General features: G+C 45.5%; 1 protein-coding gene across 1 annotated transcript; it reads left to right on the forward strand.

The window, feature by feature from the left end:
* Window positions 1-591: 591 nt before the first annotated feature.
* Window positions 592-16,710, forward strand: LOC140714965 (galanin receptor 2b-like). The gene is made up of 2 exons (XM_073026669.1): window positions 592-944; window positions 14,243-16,710. Exons 1-2 carry the CDS (start codon window positions 592-594, stop codon window positions 14,985-14,987), a joined length of 1,098 nt encoding a protein of 365 aa, XP_072882770.1. The 3' UTR covers window positions 14,988-16,710.
* Window positions 16,711-18,979: the final 2,269 nt, after the last annotated feature.

Raw genomic sequence — 18,979 nt, forward strand, 5'->3', positions numbered from 1 at the left:
AGTTGGCTTTCTCAATGGATGGGTAAGTGAATGTGGTTATCCCCCTTTGTCCAAGAGACTGATGGTTGAGGGCTAGTAAATAAGAGAGTTTTACAGAAGGAGATCTTTATTCATTGAGCATACAATATTGAAAGCTGTCCGTTCATTATAAGCGGGACTGGCTCTGTTTGACAGCTTAGGCGACATGGACGAATTGTGTTGGAGGGTTCTTTCTGTACCGAATAATTATAATTCTAGTGCTACGATAGTAACACTCGTCACCTCCCTCCTCAACACTTCCCAATCAGTGGGGACTAGAGTGAGCAGCCCTTTGGAATGTTCACTTAATGTGTTTTTAGAAATTCACAGCTCCCCCTCCCACGTCCCATCTCCATGCCTGGAACAGCGTCCGCGGTGTCTCAGTTCTTCTGGAGGTCTAATCGGCGAAGCGGAGTGCTCTCTGGTCTGTCTCCCAACTTTTTAACCACTTCATCCCGTACTTCACTTCATGTGACAGGGAGGAAAAGCGAGTTCAGGTCGCCTTGGCAACGGGTGGCAAAGCCGGCTCGGAGCTTTAAAGCGGCCCGAGGACAGCGTGCAGTCGTGCTGGAGATGAACGGGAGCCAGAGATGGAACTCCTCGCAGAGCTGGGAGCTGAGACCCGAGAGTGTGATCGTCCCCTGTGTCTTCTGCCTTATCTTCCTGCTTGGCACTCTGGGCAACAGCCTGGTTCTAGCCGTCCTGCTTCGGAACGGCCCCATGAACTGTAACACCACTAACCTGTTTATACTGAACCTGGCTCTGGCCGATCTCTGCTTCATCCTCTGCTGCGTGCCCTTCCAGGCCACCATATACACGCTGGACTCCTGGGTCTTCGGCTCCTTCATGTGTAAAGCTGTACACTTCTTTATCTACCTGACTGTGTACGCCAGCAGCTTCACTCTGGCCGCAGTCTCCGTGGACAGGTGAGCTGGCAGGCGGAGCGGGGAGGGTGGCGAACTCGGGAGGGGCAGCTTTGCTGATCGGATCAGGATCCGGCTCGCTTCTCCAGCTGCAGTAACTTGTTGGAGAGCTTTGTGCATCCTTTGGGGGCAGTCCGAAGACACGTGGTGAATTTAGCATGGGATGGGAAGGGGGTGACTGCACTGGGTTTGGCGAGTCCCTGGCTCCCCACGACCCTACTATGCCCTTTATCCCAGTACTTGTCCCTGAGCGGAAACTGTTTTAATGAACCGGGAGTCCAACGAATCTGGAATTCGTTGTCAAGTAATACAGGTCAGTTTATACAGCGTGTTCAGACCAGGAGCAGCGCTGGGGCTGGATAGACAGACAGATTGATAGATATTTTATTGGTCCCAAAGGAAATTACAGTGTCACGGTAACATTACAAGTGGATTGATATACAGATATCAGAGGAGAAGAAATAATAAGAGTAAGAAAGAATATTTTAAAAAAGTTATTTTAAAAACAAGATATACAAGATTACAAATCAAGATTTCAAGATTTACAAGTTCACATTGAAAAGATGGCAGTGCAAGAATTACCGTAATATTCTACAGCAATGGGTGCACATTCAACGCGTCCAGATAAGAAGTGATGGTGGTATTGCGCAGGGTGTCCACTTAACAGGGTGAGGTAAACAGAGTTTAACCCGAGGTTAAAAGCAGTCTAACAGGAGGGGGTGGAGCAGTCATCGCTTCCCCGGGTATAGGTTGACTCATTATGGAGTCTAATGACCGAGGGTAAGAATTATCTCATATAGCGCTCTGCGCAAATGGCAATAATCAAAATATAGAAAGAACTAGAGATGTTGGATGTCAGTGAAAAAAATAACACGCTCGAAACCCTTCAGCAGGTCAGCGAGCATCTGTGGAGAAAGCAATAGTGAACGATTTATGTTTGAGCTTCTGCCTTCGAAGTCCCCAACTTGAAATGGTGACTGTTCCTCCAACACACTGATCTACCTCGCTCAAGCCTCTCCCATTCTCTAGTGGACAGATAACCTCGTTGACAGCTTCAGACCCGTGGTCACCCTGTCTGAGACACTCCCCTCACCCAACGGTCCCTGCCGGTAACGCGTTCCTCTGTCTCCTTTCCTTTCATCTCAACCTTAGCTGTTTCTCTTCCCGCAGATGCTGCCTGATCAGCGAGGGGTTCCAGCAGTTTTGTGTTTTATATTAAATAGAAAGCATCCAAAATGGATATCTAAATGGCGCTGTTCTGTCCTCAGTTCCGGGGAGACGGTGTACCCACCCGTCCAAGGAAGGTGTAACCGACATCCCAGCCAATGACAACGGGTGGGCCCCATGGGACAGGACACGCTGCACCCAGCAGCAGACTCCCAAAACAGGCGCTCTGCCACTAGAAGATATTATCAGGGGGACAAGCCACAAGCGGATAATGGGGAGATTCAAGCCCCCTTGTACAGTTCCTGGGATTTGTGGAAATCCCTGGCCCACGGCCGCTTAAAGCGGAGGTGTTCCAGCTGACAATGGACATCTGTAATCCTCCGGTCCCGAAGGCGCCATCTCCTAAACTACTTACCCATCCGTCCTATCAAGCAACTGTCCCATCCAGAGCAAAGCCTGTGGGTCCCGTGTTAGTCGATCATCCGCCCAAGAACTCCATAGAAGATAGCTTCCGTCACGTCTTCCTCAGGAACAGGTAGGTATGTGGTAGAAGGAGGCGCGCCTGGACGGCCAGTCACAGTCCTGCTGTCCAACTGTCCGAAAATCGACCGCCTCTCCAAAAGCGTGTCACTCCATCCGAATTACAATTGAAACCATTACATTTTTTATTCCCCCTTCTAATATAAACCACTCCTCTGTAATTCGTCCTTTAATGCATTGTCCTTCGGTAGTTTTCCGGCGTACTTCCCACGAAGGCGTTACTTTAAGCGAGAGCCCGCGCTCTCAGCAGCCCGTATACAGACAGACAGACAGACGGACAGACATACTTTATTGATCCCGAGGGAAATTGGGTTTCGTTACAGTCGCACCAACCAAGAATAGTGTAGAAATATAGCAATATAAAACCCTAAATAATTAAATACTAAGTGGAAAAAAGTCCAGGACCAGCCTATTGGCTCAGGGTGTCTGACACTCCGAGGGAGGAGTTGTAAAGTTTGATGGCCACAGGCAGAAATGACTTCCTATGACGCTCAGTTCCACCCCCACTCAGCCCCGCTCAGTTCCACCCTTACCAATGAGTTTGTTGATTCTGTTGGTGTCTGCTACCCTCAGCCTGCTGCCCCAGCACATAACAGCAAACATGATAGCACTGGCCACCACAGACTCATAGAACATCCTCAGCATCATCCTGCAGATGTTAAAGGACCTCAGTCTCCTCAGGAAATAGAGATGGCTCTGACCCTTCTTGTAGACAGCCTCAGTGTTCTTTGACCAGTCCAGTTTATTGTCAATTCGTATCCCCAGGTATTTGTAATCCTCCACCATGTCCACACTGACCCCTTGGATGGAAACAGGGGTCACCGGTGCCTTAGCCCTCCTCAGGTCCATCACCAGCTCTTTAGTCTTTTTCACATTAAGCTGCAGATGATTCTGCTCACACCATGTGACAAAGTTTCCCACCGTAGCCCCGTACTCTGCCTCATCTCCCTTGCTGATGCATCCAACTATGGCAGAGTCATCAGAAAACTTCTGAAGATGGCAAGACTCTGTGCAGTAGTTGAAGTCCGAGGTGTAGATGGTGAAGAGAAAGGGAGACAGGACAGTCCCCTGTGGAGCCCCAGTGCTGCTGACCACTCTGTCTGACACATAGTGTTGCAAGTGTACGTACTGTGGTCGGCCAGTCAGGTAATCCATAATCCATGACACCAGGGAAGCATCCACCTGCATCACTGTCAGCTTCTCACCCAGCAGAGGTTCTCACTCAGCAACTTCTGGGAAAGAAAGTATTGAGTTTAAGTGTGTCTCACTATTTGAAGAGAAACCACGACTAGATCTACCCACACCACACACAAAATGCTGGTAGAACACAGCAGGCCAGGTAGCATCCATAGGGAGAAGCGCTGTCGACGTTTCGGGCCGAGACCCTTCGTCAGGACAAACTGAAAGGAAAGATAGTAAGAGATTTGAAAGTAGTGGGGGGAGGGGGAAAGGCAAAATGATAGGAGAAGACCAGAGGGGGTGGATGAAGCTAAGAGCTGGAAAGGTGAATGGCGAAAGTGATACAGAGCTGGAGAAGGGAAAGGATCATGGGACGGGAGGCCTCAGGAGAAAGAAAGGAAGGGGGGGAGCACCAGAGGGAGATGGAGAACAGGCAAACAACTAAATATGTCAGGGATGGGGTAAGAAGGGGAGGAGGGGCATTAATGGAAGTTAGAGAAGTCAATGTTCATGCCATCAGGTTGGAGGCTACCCAGCCAGTATATAAAGTGTTGTTCCTCCAACCTGAGTTTGGATTCATTTTGACAATAGAGGAGGCCATGTATTGACATATCAGAATGGGAATGGGACATGGAATTAAAATGTGTGGCCACTGGGAGATCCTGCTTTCTCTGGCAGACCGAGCGTAGGTGTTCAGCAAAACGGTCTCCCAGTCTGCGTCAGGTCTCACCAATATATAAAAGGCCACACCGGGAGCACCGGATGCAGTATACCACACCAGCCGACTCACAGGTGAGGTGTCGCCTCAGTAGATCTACCCTACCGGTTACCCCCCGACCCGTTGTTCCGACATTCCTCTCCCTCCACAGATGCTGCCTGACCCGTTGAGTTCTTCCAGATGTTTGCTTGTTGCTCTAGATCCCAGCACCTGCAATCTCTTGCGTCTCCAAATAACTCAAATGTGTAGTGGGTCAAAATGGGTTAGTATTGTGTGCGGGGTGACACAGGACAGCTTCCACATGCCTGGGAAGGGGCAGGGATTGAGTATATTGTCCATAATGTTACCTGTGATGTGTTAGTTTTGTTGTTCGGCCCTACTGGTCCTGAAGATGTCCAGACAGTGCTGAACACAGCGTGCTCCCTTCTGCAGGGGTGCTTGGGGTGTCCCAACAAGGGGGCAGGCAGTCAGGCAGTCTTTGGTTGGTTCATTTGGGTGTGTGTGTGTGTGTGTGTGTGTGTGTGTGTGTGTGTGTGTGTGTGTGTGTGTGTGTGTGTGTGTGTGTGTGTGTGTGTGTGTGTGTGTGTGTGTGTGTGTGTGTGTGTGTGTGTGTGTGTGTGTGTGTGTGTGTGTGTGTCTCTCTCTCTCTCTCTCTGTCTGGTTTCTTCAATGAAGACAGTCACCCTGCTACCCCCGAACCACATTTACCAATCTGTCCGCGTTGTTTGCCGCTCCCAATCCGCAAAGACTTCACACTGCCAGTCCAGCATTGGATGGCGGAATTAGTGACAGACAGGTTGCCTCGTTCAGCCTTCCTGGCAATGACCATGAGTTATAAACTCCTAATGCCAAAAGACCCACGCTTCCCTCCTACCAATCACCCCTGATATTTATGGTGGATGTTTCCGCAATGGAATGACCACAAACAACAGGTTTTTATCAGGTTTCCCAAAACACCCGAAGAAAACTGTAGGAAGAAATGACTGAATGAGATAATTTAACATTTCAGGATGTCGGATGTCAGTGTTAGCACATAAACACATATATCCGCATCTCAACCTGAATGTTTTCCACGACCTTGATTAACAGAGTTTTGTCAGCCTGTGCTTTTCTAGAGGTTGGAGCATTATCACTTAAATGACCAATATAGTCCTGATGTGGACAAATTGGATTAGTGTGGGTGGGCAGGTGGTGATATATGGCTGTGTAATTCTTGATAACTCCAATATACAGCAACAAAGACACAGGAGCTAGGAAACAATTTGGAATGTCCAAACAACACACACACACAATGCTGGAGGATCTCAGCCGGCATCACCAGGGTGAATCTCTTTGAGATGTTGGGATAAGTGTGAGTGTAGTGAGGCCAACATTACTCCATCCTGACAGTGCGAGGCTGTTTCCCCAGGCAGTGATCCAGCACAGGTGTGACTGATTTCCAATATCACTTCATGGCAGTTTTCTGAGAATGTATTTTTGTTCATTGCTCTGTGATGGGCAAGTTTATAAAGCTAAACTCATCATCAGCTGCCAAATGCCATGCTGTTCAAAGGTAACGGATGTTGGTGGGTGGGCGGTCCTGAAGTTGGGTCTAATTTGAACAGAGTAGCAATGAGGGAGAAACATGATTCGAGTATTTCCATTTCATTGCGACATTGCACCTTCATTTTTATGATTCTATAAATTGCAATGCACACATCAGAAATGTCCGGGTGGTGACGCAGTGACATCAGCACCAGACTCCGGAGTGAAGGTTCCCGAGTTTGAATCCAGTTGGGCCATTCCCGGACACGCTTTTCATCTGTGCCTGGTTGAGTGTCCAGCTCACAACTCGGCCTTTAAAAAAAAACACTGCACTGTGAGAAGGACGTGGGGGACCACTCACAGAATCTTTCCTCTAAGACAACCACTTGAAAAAATAAGTGGTCGCCAAGGCTCTGGCAAAGTATGGCACACAAATAGTCCAAAAAAAATATCAGAAATAGGTAAAGCAAATTTTATCCAAATGTTCATTGAGCACTTTGGCTTTCACTGGAGTTGAGTGAGGTTTACGTAGAAAGAGGCCACTCAGACTGAAATATCCACATCATTGTTCCTACTGCACTGGAGTCTCCTCTGCTCCTCAATATGATTGTCAGCAAATCTCCCATTCCTTCTTTCATACATCACACTAGTATAATTTCACCACTTATGTATCTGGACCAGCAGGAAGGCTGGCTTTGTACCATTATGTTCGTACAATTATTTTCTGTGCAACTTCTAGCGATGGTTGCTTTTGTACTTTCAGATTTTCCTGTTCCTCTATCTCAGTAGGCACAGAGATTTTTATTTACTCTGTTTTTGGTAATCAAAAGGTGACAGCTTGCTCTTATTTGTAACTAATTTCCTTTACTAAAGTTTTGATGAAAAGCAATTGACCTCAAACATCTGTTTCTCTCTCCACAGTTTCAACCTTACCTGCAGACCACTTGCAGCATTCCTTTATACTTGAAAGTGTTCCAGCTATGCCTCTTTGATCCTTGGGATCTTGTGAGCAATCATTATCCATTATCCAATCATTATGATACCTCAAAATATCAAACAGAGGACAGCCCAATTCCAAACTCACATCCATCCCAAGTCCCATTTTGAATTTGTTGTCAATACCAGTCTCAATCTCAGTTTTAGTGTTAGTACTGTCCAATCTGATACCTCATTATTGGTTTAAATGAGAAAGTAGAAACATAGAAACATAGAAAACCTACAGCACAATACAGGCCCTTCACCCCACAAGGTTGTACCGAACATGTCCCTACCTCAGAAATTACTAGGCTTACCTATAGCCCTCTATTTCACTAAGCTCCATGTACCTATCTAAAAGTCTCTTGAAAGACCCTATCATATCCGTCTCTACTACCGTTGCCGGCAGCCCATTCCACGCACTCACCACTCTCTGAGTAAAAAACTTACCCCTGACATCTCCTCAGTACCTACTCCCCAGCACCTTAAACCTGTGTCCTCTTGTGGCAGCCATTTCAACCCTGGGAAAAGCCTCAGACTATCCACAGGATCAATGCCTATCATTATCTTATACAACTCTATCAGGTCACCTCTCATCCTCCATCGCTCCAAGGAGAAAAGGCCGAGTTCACTCAAACTATTCTCATAAGGCATGCTCCCCAATCCAGGCAACATCCTTGTAAATCTCCTCTGCACCCTTTCTATGGCTTCCACAGCTTTCCTATAGTGAGGCGACCAGAACTGAGCACAGTACTCCAAGTAGGGTCTGACCAGGGTCCTATATAGCTGTAACATTACCTCTCAGCTCCTAAATTCGATTCCATGATTGATGAAGGCCAATACATCATACACCTTCTTAACCACAGAGTCAACCTACGCAGCTGCTTTGAGCATCCTATGGACAGACCCCAAGATCCCTCTGATCCTCCACACTGCTAAGAGTCTTACCATTAATTCTATATTCTGCCATCATACTTGACCTACCAAAATGAACCATTTCACACTTATCTGGGTTGAACTCCATCTGCCACTTCTCAGCCCAGTTTTGCATCCTATCAATGTCCCGCTGTAACCTCTGACAGCCCTCCACACTATCCATGACACCCCCAACATTTGTGTCATCAGCAAACTTACTAACCATTCCCTCCACTTCCTCATCCAGGTTATTTATAAAAATCATGAAGAGTTAGGGTCCCAGAACAGATCCCTGAGGCACCCCACTGGTGACTAACCTCCATGCAGAATATGACCCGTCTACAACACTCTTTGCCTATTGTAGGCAAGCCAGTTCTGGATCCACAAAGCAATGTTCCCTTGGATCCCATGCCTCCTTACTTTATCAATAAGCCTTGCATGGGGTACCTTATCAAATGCCTTGCTGAAATCCATATACACCACATCTACTGATCCTCCTTCATCAACGTGTTTAGTCACATCCTCAAAAAATTCAATCAGGCTTGTAAGGCACGACCTGCCCTTGACAAAGCCATGCTGACTATTCCTAATCATATTATACCTCTCCAAATGTTCATAAATCCTGCCTCTCAGGATCTTCTCCTTCAACTTACCAACCACTGAGGTAAGACTCACTGGTCTATAATTTCCTGGGCTATCTCTACCCCCTTTCTTGTATAAAGGAACAACATCCGCAACCCTCCAATCCTCTGGAACTTCACCTGTCCCCATTGATGATACAAAGATCATTGCGAGAGGCTCAGCAATCTCCTTCCTCGCCTGCCACATTAGCCTGGGGTAAATCTCATCCGGTCCCGGCAACTTATCCAACTTGATGCTTTCCAAAAGTTCCAGCACATCCTCTTTCTTAATATCTACATGCTCAAGCTTTTCAGTCTGCTGAAAATCATCACTACAATCACTAAGGTCCTTTTCCATAGTGAATACTGAAGCAAAGTATTCATTAAGTACCTCTGCTATTTCCTCCAGTTCCATACACACTTTCCCACTGTCACACTTGATAGGTCCTATTCTTTCATGTCGTGTCCTCTTGCTCTTCACATACTTGTAGAATGCCTTGGGGTTTTCCTTAATCCTGCCCATTCTTGTGGCCCATTCTGGCTCTCCTAATTTCCCTCTTAAGCTCCTTCCTAGTAGCCTTATAATTTTCTAGATCTCTAACATTACCTAGCTCTCTGAACCTTTCGTAAGCTTTTCTTTTTTCTTGACTAGATTTATTACAGCCTTTGTATACCATGGTTCCTGTGCCCTACCATAGCTTTCCTGTCTCATTGGAACATACCTAGACAGAACTCCACACAAATATCCCCTGAATATTTGCCACATTTCTTCCATACTTTTCCCTGAGAACATCTGTTTCCAGTTTAAGCCTCCAATTTCCTGCCTGATTGCCTCATAATTCTCCTTACTCCAATTAAATGCTTTTCTAACTTGTCTGTTCCTATCTCTCTCCAATGCTATTGTAAAGGAGACAGAATTATGATCACTATCTCTAAAATGCTCTCCCACTGAAAGATCTGACACCTGACCAGGTTCATTTCCCAATACCAAGTCATGTACATCCTCTCCTCTTGTAGGCTTATCTACATATTGTGTCAAGAAACCTTCCTGAACACACCTAACAAACTCCACCCCATCTAAACCCCTTGCTCTAGGGAGATGCCAATTGATATTTTGGAAATTAAAATCTCCCATCATGACAAGTCTGTTGTTATTACACCCTTCCAGGATCTGTTTCTCTATCTGCTCCTTAATATCCCTGTTACTATTGGGTGGCCTATAAAAAACACCCAGTAAAGTTACTGACCCCTTCCTGTTTCTAACCTCCACCCACAGAGACTCCGTAGACAATCCCTCCATGCCGTCCACCTTTTCTGTAGCTGTGACACTATCTCTGATCAACAGTGCCACACCCCCTACCTCTTTTGCCTCCCTCCCTGTCCTTTTTGAAACATTTACACTACCACTACTCATATCCCTTCCTAACTCCCTGTAGTCTTTTTTCAGGACCTCTTCCCTTTTCCTACCTATGACATTGGTACCAATATTTACCACGACCTCTGTCTGTTCTCCCTCCCACCACAGGAGATCTTGGACGCAATCTGAAACATCCTGGAACCTGACACCTGGGAGGCAAACTACCTTAGTTTCTTAACTGTGTCCACAGAATCACCTGCTGACCCCCTAACTATAGAGTTCCCTATCACTACTGCCTTCCTCTTCCCTTCCCTACCCTTCTGAGCCACAGGGCCAGACTCTGTGTCAGAGACACACCACAGAACCATAGAACATTACAGCACAGAAACAGGCCTTTTGGCCCTTCTTGGCTGTGCTGAACCATTTTTCTGCTTCATCCCACTGACCTGCATCTGGCCCATATCCCTCCATACACCTCTCATCCAAGTACCTGTCCAAGTTTTTGTTAAATGTTAAAAGTGAGCCTGCATTTTCCACTTCATCTGGCAGCTCATTCCACACTCCCACCACTCTCTGTGTGAAGAAGCCCCCCCCCCATGTTCCCTTTAAACTTTCCCCCTTCACCCTTAACCCATGTCCTCTCATTTTTTTCTCCCCTAGCCTCAGTGGAAAAAGTCTGCTTGCATTCTCTCTATCTATACGCATCATAATTTTATATATCTCTATCAGATCTCCCCTCATTCTTCCACGCTCCAGGGAATAAAGTTCTAACTTATTCAACCTTTCTCTGTAACTCAGTTTCTCAAGTCCCGGCAACATCCTTGTAAACCTGCTCTGCACTCTTTCAACCTTATTAATATCCTTCCTGTAATTTGGTGACCAAAACTGCACACAATACTCCAAATTGGGCCTCACCAATGCCTTATACAACCTCACCATAACATTCCAACTCTTATACTCAATACTTTGATTTATAAAGGCCAACGTACCAAAAGCTCTCTTTACTACCCTATCTACCTGTGACGCCACTTTTAGGGAATTATGTATCTGTACTCCCAGATCCCTCTGTTCTACTGCACTCCTCAGTGTCCCACCATTTACCTTGTATGTTCTACCTTGATTTTTCCTTGCAAAGTGCAATACCTTACACTTGTCTGTATTAAACTCCATCTGCCATTTTTCAGCCCATTTTTCCAGCTGGTCCAAATCCCTCTGCAAGCTTTGAAAACCTTCCTCAGTGTCCACTACACCTCCAATCTTTGTATCATCAACAAATTTGCTGATCCAATTTATCACATTATCATCCAGATCATTGATATAGATGCCAAATAACTATGGACCCAGCACTGATCCCTGTGGCACACCACTAGTCACAGGCCTCCACTCAGAGAAGCAACCCTCCACTACCACTCTCTGACTTCTCCCATTGAGCCAATGTCTAATCCAATTTACTACCTCACCATGTATACCTAGCGACTGAATCTTCCTAACTAACCTCCCATTCAGGACCTTGTCAAAGACCTTACTGTTGTTTCCCCTAGGTAGCCTGTCCACCCACCCAACAGTACTCAAACAGGAGTACTGATTGTCAAGGTGTACAGCCACAGGGGTACTTTCTAGTCCCTGACTCTTCCCCTTTCCCCTCCCCAGATAAAGTATTCTTTATCTGTCCCTCTCTGCAGACCTTATCTGACCTGTTGAGTGTTTCCAACATTTTGCATTTTTGTTTTAGATATCGAGCGTCTACATTGATCACCTTTGTGCAGATTCATTACTGACTGGTGTCTGGTGCAACAAATCTCAGTGTTAGCTGAAATCTAGGAGGTGGTAGGTGGGATGATTTCTGTAAGGACATCCTAGCAATCAGATAGCTTCGCTTGTAAATTCCTTCGGGTTAAGATTCTGACAATCACGGTGTCTTTAGGCATTGAACCGGTGGAGTTCACAGCTTGAGAGAGAGGCAGACAGTTTGGGTTGTGTTTTCTTACACCCACCCCCCACCCCTCCTCCACAAAGATTTCATAGATGTTTTTAGGTACAGATGAATTGAGCAGCTGGGCTTCACTATTCCAGAAAAGCTCCTAGTTTATAATCAGAATCAGAATCAGGTTTATTATCACCGGCATGTGACGTGAAATTTGTTAATAGCAGTACATAATCTAGCAGAGAAAAAACAGTAATATAATAATGAAATAAAAATAAAAACCAGTAAATAAATTATGTATATTGAATAGATTTTAAAAAGTGCAAAAATGGAAACACTATATATTAAAAAAAAGTGAGGTGGTATCCAAAGATTCAATGTCCATTTAGGAATCGGATGGCAGAGGGGAAGAAGCTGTTCCTGAATCGCTGAGTGTGTGCCTTCAGGCTTCTGTACCTCCTACCTGATGGTAACAGTGAGAAAAGGGCATGCCCTGGGTGCTGGAGGTCCTTAATAATGGACGTTGCCTTTCTGAGTCACCGCTCCCTAAAGATGTCCTGGGTAGTTTGTAGGTTAGCGGTCAAGGTGGAGCTGACTAGATTTACAACCCTCTGCAGCTTCTTTCGGTCCTGTGCAGTAGCTCCTCCATACCAGACAGTGATGCAGCCTGTCAGAATGCACTCCATGGTACAACTATAGAAGTTTTTGAGTGTATTTGTTGACATGCCAAATCTCTTCAAACTCCTAATAAAGTATAGTCACTCTTGCCTTCTTTATAACTACATCGATATGTTGGGACCAGGTTAGATCCTCAGAGACTTTGACATCCAGGAACTTGAAGCTGCTCACTCTCTCCACTTCTGATCCTTCTATGAGGATTGGTATGTGTTCCTTCATCTTAACCTTCCTGAAATCCAAAATCAGGTCTTTCGTCTTACTGACGTTGAGTCCCAGGTTGCTGCAGCAGCACCACTCCACTAGTTGGCATATCTCACTCCTGTATGCCCATTTGTCACCAACTGAGATTCTACCAACAATGGTTGTATTGTCAGCAAATTTATAGATGGTATTTGAGCTATGCCTAGCCACACAGTCATGTGTATACAGAGAGTAGAGCAGCGGGCTAAGCACACATCCCTGAGGTGCACCAGCGTTGATCATCAGCGAGGAGGAGGTGTTATCACCAATCCACACAGATTGTGGTCTTCCAGTTAGGAAGTCAAGGATCCAATTGCAGAGGGAGGTACAGAGGCCCAGGTTCTGCAACTTCTCAATCAGGATTGTGGGAATGATGGCATTAAATGCTGAGCTATAGTTGATGAACTACATTCTAACATTGGTGTTTGTGTTGTCCAGGTGGTCTAAAGCTGTGTGGAGAGCCATTGACATATTGTGGCGATAGGCAAATTGCAATGGATCCAGGTCCTTGCTGAGGCAGGAGTTCAGTCTAGTCATGATCAACCTCTCAAAGCATTTCATCACTGTTGATGTGAGTGCTACTGGGCGATAGTCATTAAGGCAGCCCATGTTATTCTTCTTAGGCACTGGTATAATTGTTGCCTTTTTGAAGCAAGTGGGAACTTCTGCCCATAGCAGTGAGAGGTTGAAAATGTCCTTGAGTACTCCTGCAGTTGGTTGGCATTGGTTTTCAGAGCCTTACCAGGTACTCGATCGGGACCTTCGGCCTTGCCAGTGTTCAGTCTCTTTAAAGACAGCCTAACATCGACCTCTGAGACGGAGATCACAGGGTCGTCACTACACATTTGTGCTTTGATTTGGCACCAGTCTTCACCTTGGGGACCAGTGATTAACTAGCAAATGCAGGTCATCCATTGGTTATTCTTCTGAATATCTAGTTGAACGGAATAGGATTTCACTAGAACAATGCCAAATCTACCCCCCTCCACCCCCACTACTGACTGCAGCTTGCCAGTAGAAGGTTCCAGGGGCAGAGAAAAGCAAAATACTGTGGGGAATGGGTTTCCAGGACCCAGAGATACACTGAATGAACAATCAGTTATACCACATATCAGTAAGTGTGTTGAACTGGTGGAAGGGATGTTGAAATGAAGAGATACTGGTTGACAAGTGTATGTAGGAGCTTGGGAGGGATACAGGTCTCTCAAGTGGGTAGCTTGTAGTCATTTTTGCTCAGAAAGTTTGTCATACACATTAATAATGTGCTTCACACATTCTGCTATGCTTTGTAGATATTTCCACTATGAGACCATCTGGGGCAATGCCATGAGAAAGGTTTGCCTTTAGTGTTACTTGCATTGTGCTGTTACCCAAGACCAATTTAAACCTCATTCACCTTGGTCTATTGCATGCACTGTGTGGACTGATTAACCTGATGGTTTTCAACCTTACCTTGCCTTGTAGGTACCTGGCGATTCGATACCCACTGAGATCCCGAGAACTGCGCACTCCCCGAAATGCCACAATCACCATCTGCATCATCTGGGCGATCTCATTTGTCTTTGCAGGTCCCTACCTCAGCTACTACCAAGTCATCCATTACAGAGACCTCACTCTCTGCTTCCCAGTCTGGGGCGATTACAGTCGCAAAGTTATGGACATTGCTACCTTCCTCTGTGGATATATCATTCCAGTGCTGATCCTGAGCTTAGCATACACCAGGACCATCCGCTACCTCTGGACATCTGTAGAACCTATAGAAAACATGTCTGAGTCTAAGAAAGCCAAGCGCAAAGTCACCAAGATGATCATCATTGTGGCTGTTCTCTTCTGCCTTTGTTGGCTTCCCCACCACTTAGTTATTTTATGTTTCTGGTTTGGCCACTTCCCACTTAACCAAGCCACCTATGTTTTCAGACTTTTGTCACACTGCATGTCCTATGCTAACTCCTGCCTCAACCCTATTGTCTACGCCCTGGTCTCCAAACACTTCCGCAAGGGCTTCAAGAAAGTTTTCAACTGCTTGCTGAGGAAAAAGGTTGTCAATAAAGTTCATGTTGTTCAGATGGTCCACACAGAGGCAGGGACCACTGAGGCATCTCACATGAGTGAGCAAAACAACCAGGCCACCAGCCCGGAGTGGAGCCAGCCAGGGCCTGCAGATGAAGCAATGCTGCCAGGAACTTTCATGGATTTAAACGTTACCTAAGTCTCAAGAAAGCCAGTGGCTGAGGTGCTGAGACAGACTAGTGGAACCCCATTGATTGTGGAATGTGACACAAGTTATCATTTAAAGCAAATACTTAATTCTCCTTGAGAAATTGGAGGTGAAATATCTCCCTCTGTGCCTATTTGGTGAAGGTACTACTTGTTTGTTGGGAGTTCTGTGATTTTAATTCAGAGATGCTGAAGAAGTAGCCCTTACTATGCTTTAATATTTTCCCCTCTGTCCTTCTCTCTTTTTCCATTCGCCACTCAGTTTACCCTCTCGCCCCCGCTCTTTTCCTCACCTCCCTCTGGCATTTGCTCCTCCTTCCCATTCTTCCACCATCCACTGTTCTCCTCTATCAGATTCCTTCTTCTTCAGCTCTATATCTCTTCCACCTATCCCTCTATCTTCACGAATCCAACTTCTCACACACTTTATTCCTCATCTATCACCTGTCAAGCGTGTACACCTTCCCGTCTCCCAACCTTCTTATTCTGGCATCTGTCTCTTACTTTCAAGTCATGGTGAAAGGTCTCAGCCTGAAATGTTGGCTGTTTATTCCCCTCCACAGATGTGCCTCATTTGCTGAGTTCCTAGAGCTTTCTGTGTACGTTGCTCAAGATTCCCAGCATTTGCAGAATCTCTTGTATTTATGGACAGATGCATGGATGGGAAAGGTTTAGAAGGATGGTGGACAAATGCAGGAAACTGAGACTAGCTCTGGACGATCACCCTGATGGAGCTGGGCATATTTCTGTTTTGTTTCTGTGTTGTACAATCTTGACCTTATGGATTGGCTATAACCACAAAGTCTTTTTTGACTGTAAGACCATAAGACATTGGAGCAGAATTAACCATTCAGCCCATCGACTCTACTCTGCCATTTCATCATGGCTGATCCCGGATCCCACTCAACCCCATACACCTGCCTTCTCACCATATCCTTTGATGCCCTGACCAATAAGAAAATGATCAACTTCTGCTTTTAATGTACCCTCATATTCTCCTAAATCCCAGTGAGTACAGGCCAAAAGCTGCCAAAAACGCCTCATATGTTAACCCCTTCATTCCCAGAATCATCCTCTTGAACTTCCTCTGGACTCTCTCCAATGACAACACATCCTTTCTCAGATATGGGGCCCAAAACCATTGACAATACTCCAAGTGTGGCCTGACTAGTGTCTTACAAAGCCTCAGCATTATCTCCTTGCTTTTATATTCTATTCCCCTTGAAATAAATGCCAACATTGCATTTGTCTTCTTTACCACAGACTCAACTTGTACAAGGACTCCTAAGTCCATCTGCACCTCTGATGTTTGAATTTTCTCTCCATTTAGGTAATAGTCCACAGTATTGTTCCTTTTGCCAAAATGCATTATCATACATTTCCTAACACTGTATTGTATCTACACACACAAAATGCTGGTGGAATGCAGCAGGCCAGGCAGCATCTATAGGGAGAAGCACTGTTGACTGCCACACATTTTAATTCCATGTCCTATTCCCATTCTGATTATGTCTATCCATGGCCTCCTCTACTGTCAAGATGAAGCCACACTCAGGTTGGAGGAACAACACCTTATATACCGGCTGGGTAGCCTCCAACCTGATGGCATGAACATTGACTTCTCTAACTTCCGTTAATGCCCCTCCTCCCCTCCTTCTCCCATCCCTGATATATTTAGTTTTTTCACCCCTCCTCCCTTTTTTTCTCTCTGCCCATCACTCTGCCTGTTCTCCATCTCCCTCTGGTGCTCCCCTCCCCCTTTCTTTCTCCCTAGGCCTCCCGTCCCATGATCCTTTCCCTTCTCCAGCTCTGTATCCCTTTTGCCAATCACCTTTCCGGCTCTCAGCTTCACCCCACCCCCTCCAGTCTTCTCCTATCATTTTGCATTTTCCCCTCCCCCCTCCTACTTTCAAATCTCTTACTATCTTTCCTTTCAGTTAGTCCTGACGAAGGGTCTTGGCCCGAAATGTTGACAGCACTTCTCCCTATAGATGCTGCCTGGCCTGCTGTGTTCCACCAGCATTTTGTGTGTGTTGCTTGAATTTCCAGCATCTGCAGATTTCCTCATGAGTACTGTATTCTATCTGCCAATTTTTTTGCCCATTCTTCCAATTTGTTTTTTGTCCTGCTGCAACCGCATTGCTTCCTCAGCACAATCTACCCCTCCACCTATCTTCGTAACATCTGCAAGCTTTGCCACAAAGCCATCAATGCCTTTATCTAAACCATTAACAAAAAATGTGAAAAGTAGCAGTCTCAATACTGACCCCTGAGGTACACCACTAGTCATTGGCAGCCAACCAGAAAAGGTCCCCCTTTATTTCCACTCACTGCCTTCTGTCCGTCAGCCATTCCTCTATCCATGCCAATATCTTTCCTGTAATGCCATAGGATTTTATCTTGTCAAGCAGCCTTATGTGTGGCACCTTATCAAATGCCTTCTGAAAATCCAAGTAAGCAACATCCACTGCCTCTTCCTTATCAATCCTGCTTGTTACTTCCTCAAAGAATTCTAACAGATTTGTCAGTCAAGATTTCCCTTTACAGAAATCATGCTGACTTTGACTTTTTTTTTATCATTAGTCTCCAAGAACCCCGAAATCTCATCTTTAATAATGGATTCCAACCACTGAGGTTAGGCTAACTGGCCTATAATTTCCTTTCTTTCGCCTTCCTCCCTTCTTAAGGAGTGGCATGACATTTGCAATTTTCCAGGACCATGCCAGAATCAAGAAATTCTTGAAAGATCATGACAAATGCATTCATTATCTCTTCAGCAATCTCTCTCCGAATTCTGGGATGTAGTCTATCTGGTCCAGGTGACTTGTCCACCTAAAAAACTTTCAGTTTACTAGCACTTGTTTCTTCGTAATAGCAATGAAACTCACTCCTGCTCTCTGACATTCATGGACCTCAGGCACACTGCTAATGTCTTCCATAGTGAAGACTGCTGTAAAGTATTCATTAAGTTCATTTGCCATTTCTTTGTCCCCTATTACTATCTCACCAGCATCATTTCCAATGGTTCAGTATCAACTTTCACCTCCCTTTTACTCTTTATATAACTGAAAAAGCTTTGACTATCCTGCTTTATATTATTGGCCAATTTGCCCTCCTATTTCATCTTTTCTCTTCTTATAGTTTCTTAGTTCCCTAACTTCCCACTCACTTTTGCTACCTTATATGCCCTTTCCTAGGTTTTTATGCAGTCCTTAACTTCCTTTGTCAGCCATGGTTCTCTAACCCTGCCATTTGAGAACTTCTTCCTTCGTGGGATATATCTATCCTGCGTTTTGTGAACTATTCCCAGAAACTTCAGTGATCTCTGCTCTGCCGTCATCCCTGCCAGTATCCTACTCCAATCCACCTGGGCAAGATCCTTTCTCAGCCTCTGTAATCCCCTTTATTCCATTGTGATACTGATATATGTGACTTATGCTTCTTCCTCTCAAACTACTGTATGTTCACTGCCTCCTAAAGGTTCCTTTATGTTAAGCTCCAAATAAGATTGGATTATTACACAACATCCAATCTAAGAAAGACTTTCCTTGAGCAGGCACTCAAGCACAAGCTGTTCTAAAAAGCTATCTCGTAGACATTCATAAAAACATAGCAGAAACCTACAGCACAATACAGGCCCTTCGGCCCACAATGCATGTTACCCATAGCCCTCTATTTTTCTAAACTCCATGTACCTATCTAGGAGTTTCTTAAAAGACCCCATCGTATCTGCCTCCACCACCGTCGCTGGCAGCCCAATCCATGCACTCACCACAGTCTGTATAAAAAAATCTTACCTCTGACATCTCTTCTGTACCTGCTTCCAAGCACCTTCAAACTGTGCCCTCTCATGTTGGCCACTTCAGCCCTGGGAAAAAAGCCTCTGACTATCCACACGATCAATGCCTCTCATCATCTTATACACCTAACAAACTCGCTTTCTTGCAATTTGACACCAACTTGATTTTCCCAATCCCATTGCAT

Source organism: Hemitrygon akajei, chromosome 22, assembly GCF_048418815.1.
Source record: "Hemitrygon akajei chromosome 22, sHemAka1.3, whole genome shotgun sequence".
Taxonomy (NCBI): Eukaryota; Metazoa; Chordata; class Chondrichthyes; order Myliobatiformes; family Dasyatidae; genus Hemitrygon; species Hemitrygon akajei.

Bases quoted from the DNA above. Each gene is read 5' to 3' on its own strand.
- LOC140714965 (XM_073026669.1), top strand. From the start codon at position 592: ATGAACGGGAGCCAGAGATGGAACTCCTCGCAGAGCTGGGAGCTGAGA. The intron at 945-14,242 runs GTGAGCTGGCAG...CTTGCCTTGTAG, and splicing joins GCCGCAGTCTCCGTGGACAG to GTACCTGGCGATTCGATACC.